Below are 4685 nucleotides of genomic sequence, written 5' to 3'. Positions count from 1 at the left end.
AAGAGAAAATTTTCTCAAAAATTTTTAACGCCCCTTTATATTATAATAGCAATAATCAAAAACCCAGACAGCTACAATGTAACATAGATTGCCTAGCAAGCAGGCGTATCAATCGACTATTTTGATCAGCAGGCTACAATCCCTCTTACCATGAAAAGCATGTTTTATTTGCAACTGGAAAGAGTTAATATTAAATGCGCAAGTGCTTGATTATAGAATATTATTGAATTAGAATTACACATTTTTATTAGAGCTCAATTTATTTTAATGTTTTTCCACCAAAGAAAATATGTTTTGTCATTTCATTTATAAAATGTGTATGTGTGAAAGGTATAAAAATACTCAAAACTATTTTGGTAACATCTCAAATTTTTACAAGGTCATTGATTCTTATCAATTGAAGTGGTTTTCCTGTACTCAAATTCATTTTTAATATAATTTTATAATAAAGATTTTGGCAAAATATATTTTAAACCACACGACTATGCAATGATAAAGCATCCTTGTATCAACGTTTGCATACATCATATTCATTATAAAGGTACCTGTACACGATGAAGTTTTCTTCTTTAATATCCCCAACATAGACATATATAATCTTTTTGATACCCAAGGTTATATTTTTACGGGTCAAGGCGATATATCGTATACTTTGTGAGAATTGAGGAATAATTCAGATACGAATGTACACATCCGATTTTGTTCGACGGCTTTTAGAACTATATATAATTATAATTCATTGAAAATTTTTTTTATGCTTAGCGTGAAGGGGGTGGTATCCAACCCTTCTAGGGGGTGAAAAAAATATATGTTTAAAATGGCAACAATGGAAATGGATAGAGCGATAAAATCTAAGCAAAAAGTGTCATTTGAGTTACTAGCGATTGAAATTCGAAATATTTAAAGATAAATAATTGCAAAATTTGACGTTTTTTTTTATTTAGGGTACCCTGTATAACGTTTTAAATTAAAAATTTAAATAAAAAATACTTTTTTAGGGACAAACATTTATTGTACTAAAAATTAGAAAATAATTTTTCTTGTGAGTCACTTGTACATGAGGCGCTCTGAATCATTATTGGTATATTAAAAACGCGTCCAGCTTTTACAAATAGTCATGTATGAGTGACTCATAAACATATAAAAGTCAATCGATAGTCAGGAAAGGCCGCTTTGCACAAAGAATGGAAAGGGTGGGTAAAAATTTCCTATTTATTTTACCGATATTAACATTGGCAACCTTGTTCTTTTCTCTTAAAAAAAGAGCTGTTCAACGTTTCGTACGAGCTATTTTGAGGGAGTTATTAACTTTCAAAGCAAAATTGACACTTCTGACTTGAAATGACTACATATATCTTCCGGAATAATGAAAGAGTTTATTGTGACGATCTGATCTTCATTTTTCAAAAGAAAATTTTATTTTCTTCTTTTTCCGGTCCTATTTCCGTTTAAAAAAAAGCAAAACCAATATATTACCGGAACAGAGTTTCGACCAAACATAAATAATTAGATCGTGCTCACAGTATGCCCCACATTTAGTTTTTTTATATTCTCTAAAATTTTTTAGAAGTTGGTGTTTAAAATTGCATGAATAACCATTCAATTCAAGATTCTTTAAAAAAACGGCAAACTAAGTATTTATCGTTCAAACTGTGCTCCAGGGGGTTTTTTGGTCGCTCATTATAAATCCGATGTCAGATTACACGAATTCGATTATGTTCTCCAAAAATCGTGCCTTTTCGCTAGTAACTAGAAACTACTAATACCTTGATATAATTGTGTAAATGTAAAAGGACCTTGCAATAGTAGATAGGAAAACGGCTTTCTGTGAAACTTTTTATAAAACGTCCTAAAATGTTCTTGGGATCATTCTGATCAAAAACTCTCACGACCACAAAAATTTTTAACGAGTAGTTTTCAAGCTATGGGCGATCAAAGTTACGAATATATTGTAGTTTTAGTATATAGTATTTAGTATATACTAATGATTAGGAAAATGGTTTTCTATGAAACTTTTTCAAACCGCCCCCAAAATGTTCTTCGGATCGTTCTGATCAAAAGTTCTCACGGACGCAAAATTTTTTAGCAAGTAGTTTTCTAGCTACCCTTTAAAAATACCAAAATAAGCATTTCAAGAAATACAAATGGGATGCTAATTATAAACACGTTACAAAAAGTTGCATTAAAATCGATACTGTTTCTCAACTTTTCCACTATCGACACTTTTTTCCTATTCACTGTATTACCAGTTCATCACAAGTGAACGAACTACTATATGAACGACCTCAAACGTGAACTATAATTCTCAAGACTAATGAATAGTCGCTTGACTGCAATTAACATTATGTATTTGCAAAAAATAACTTGTAAAGGAAAATAAATTTCTGCCTTAGTAAATTCGCTATATGAATTCGATAAATATGACATCTTTGACAGCGCATCAATGAAACTTGTCTTAATGAGATCTTGTCTGACTGGATTTATATTAATGTACACCAATACTGTAATCGACTATAAAAAAATTAACTTTTGTGATTTTTTTACGGGCTCTTTTAGTATACATGAGGATAATTTTTTCCCCAAATTAGACTCTTTTTTACCCGACTATCAAGGAGTGGTTATGTATTCCGCGCGTATCTTTTATGTATGTATATTTGTTTGTAAATTTTTTTATTACCTCGGATCTTCCAAACGGCTAAACATTTAAGGTATCATTACATTTGTTTCAAAGACCCAAGTGTTCTTAGATAGATATTTGAAATACAAAACAAAATAGTGGTTTTTTGGAGCGAAATAATAATAATAATAAATTTATTCGACCAGAAATGATGTACAAATAATACATATTGGTTCGTCATATATTCCTAACATTATAGGTTGGTAGAAAGTAATTCATCCACATTATACGAACAATGATCAAACAGTAAATTCTTGCAGGCGGTTTCAAACTTCTTTTGGTTACACTCAAGCTTCATGTGGGATGGTAACTTGTTGGAAAATTTTAAGTCATTGTAAGATTACCTATGTTCGAAAACATCTAAGTTGTGCTTGAGTAAGTCGCTCCGATGTCTTGTATAATACGTGTGATTAAAGTTATTTTGATCAATCAAATGAATATTCTTCTTTAAGTGGGTGAGGCAATGGAGAACGTATATACTAGAGAGCGTCAAGATTCTCAGATCCTTAAAATATTCTCTACAAGAACATTGTTGGTCAACACCAACAATTAGTCGTAATATTTTCTTTTGATTTATGAAAATTTGTGTTGATTGAGAGAAAGACCCCCATAACAAAATTCCATATTTAAGTCTACTATGAACCAATGAATAGTATACCATGTTACTGTTTTTTGACTTCTTGACTTCAGACTCTCTCTTAAATTTCTGAATAGATACGTTAATGAGTTCAAACTCTTAGCCAACTCATTGCAATGCTTAGCTCAAGTTAAATTTTTATCCAGGATTACTCCCAGAAACTTCATAGACGTGACCTTTAAGATTGGCGCATTTGAGCAAATGATGTTTGGAGTAAACCCATATTATGTGTTTTATTTTTATACCATGTATATTTGAAATATACATAGTATATTAAGTTTAGTCCAAAGTTTGTAACGCTTAAAAATAATGATGCTAGGAAAAAATTTTTTCATAGGTGTTCATAAAATCAACTAATTAGTCCATTTCCGGTTGTCCGTCCGTTTGTGGACACGATAACTCGTAGGACCCATCTTGTAAACCGTTAGAGATAGAACAAAAGTTTAAATGTAAAAAATGTTCCTTATCAAAAATTAAACAACTTTTGTTTGAAACATTTTTTCATAAACATCACTGTTTACCCGTGAGGGCGCCAATTAGGCGGAAATTTTTTAATATGTACTATACTTGATTATCAGTTATGTATGTGTCACATGTTTGCATGTGTTATGTGATAAAGAAATCAACACTGACTATACATGGTATTTCAACAATTAACTCAGTCAATTGTTTGTTTTCACTTGTTTGTTTTATAATGTATGAAATTTGTCTTGCTAACATTTAATAACAATCGATTGGCATGGAACCAAGAAGCAATAAAAAATTATTACAAAAAAATTTTATTATCTATTCTTAAATTAATTTACAAGTATTCTTAATAAATTTAAACTTAATTAATGCTAAATCCTATCCAGAGCTTCTAGTAAAATAATGCTATTCCCTCGTATTACCTGAAACAACAAATTTTCAATGAAGTCTAGCGACATCTTTTGCCGGCAATAATTAAACGCCGTAAAGCGTTATTTTTTATAACCTCAAAAAAGTATTTAATAAATTATTATACTTACAACCATTCCAATCATATTTTTTGATCCATCTTTGCATTCTTCAATAGTATCATCCACAACTAAATTCATAAAAGGATCAAATCCTCGTAAAATTCCAATCACATGACGACCACCGTTTAATTTCAGTGATAATTTCTTATCCATGAATCTAAATCAAAAAAAATTAATAACTCAATAAGCTTTTAAAATATTAATATCTCTTACTTTTTTAATTCAGGTGGGTGTGCTTTTGACATTTTAAAATCAAAATTTTATGAAAAAATTATTTTATCAATTAAAAATTGGTTTTGGTGTTGTATTGTAATGGTTTATAATGAAGCTATCGCCAGTTCACTCCACGTTAGGGAAAAAATAATACTTAAAT

The 4685-nt window shown here is 30.0% G+C and overlaps 1 protein-coding gene across 1 annotated transcript; it reads right to left on the bottom strand.

The window, feature by feature from the left end:
* Positions 1 to 4104: 4104 nt before the first annotated feature.
* LOC123291051 (probable small nuclear ribonucleoprotein G) lies at positions 4105 to 4655 on the bottom strand. Its single transcript, XM_044871488.1, has 3 exons — positions 4526 to 4655; positions 4322 to 4469; positions 4105 to 4204 (listed from the first exon to the last, which is right to left on the bottom strand). Exons 1-3 carry the CDS (start codon positions 4555 to 4557, stop codon positions 4154 to 4156), a joined length of 231 nt encoding a protein of 76 aa, XP_044727423.1. The 5' UTR covers positions 4558 to 4655; the 3' UTR covers positions 4105 to 4153.
* Between the last annotated feature and the right edge of the window lie 30 nt (positions 4656 to 4685).

The sequence above is a fragment of the Chrysoperla carnea genome, chromosome 1, assembly GCF_905475395.1.
Source record: "Chrysoperla carnea chromosome 1, inChrCarn1.1, whole genome shotgun sequence".
Taxonomy (NCBI): Eukaryota; Metazoa; Arthropoda; class Insecta; order Neuroptera; family Chrysopidae; genus Chrysoperla; species Chrysoperla carnea.
The sequence above is the reverse complement of the archived record's forward strand: the minus strand, read 5'-3'. Positions and strand labels throughout refer to the sequence as shown.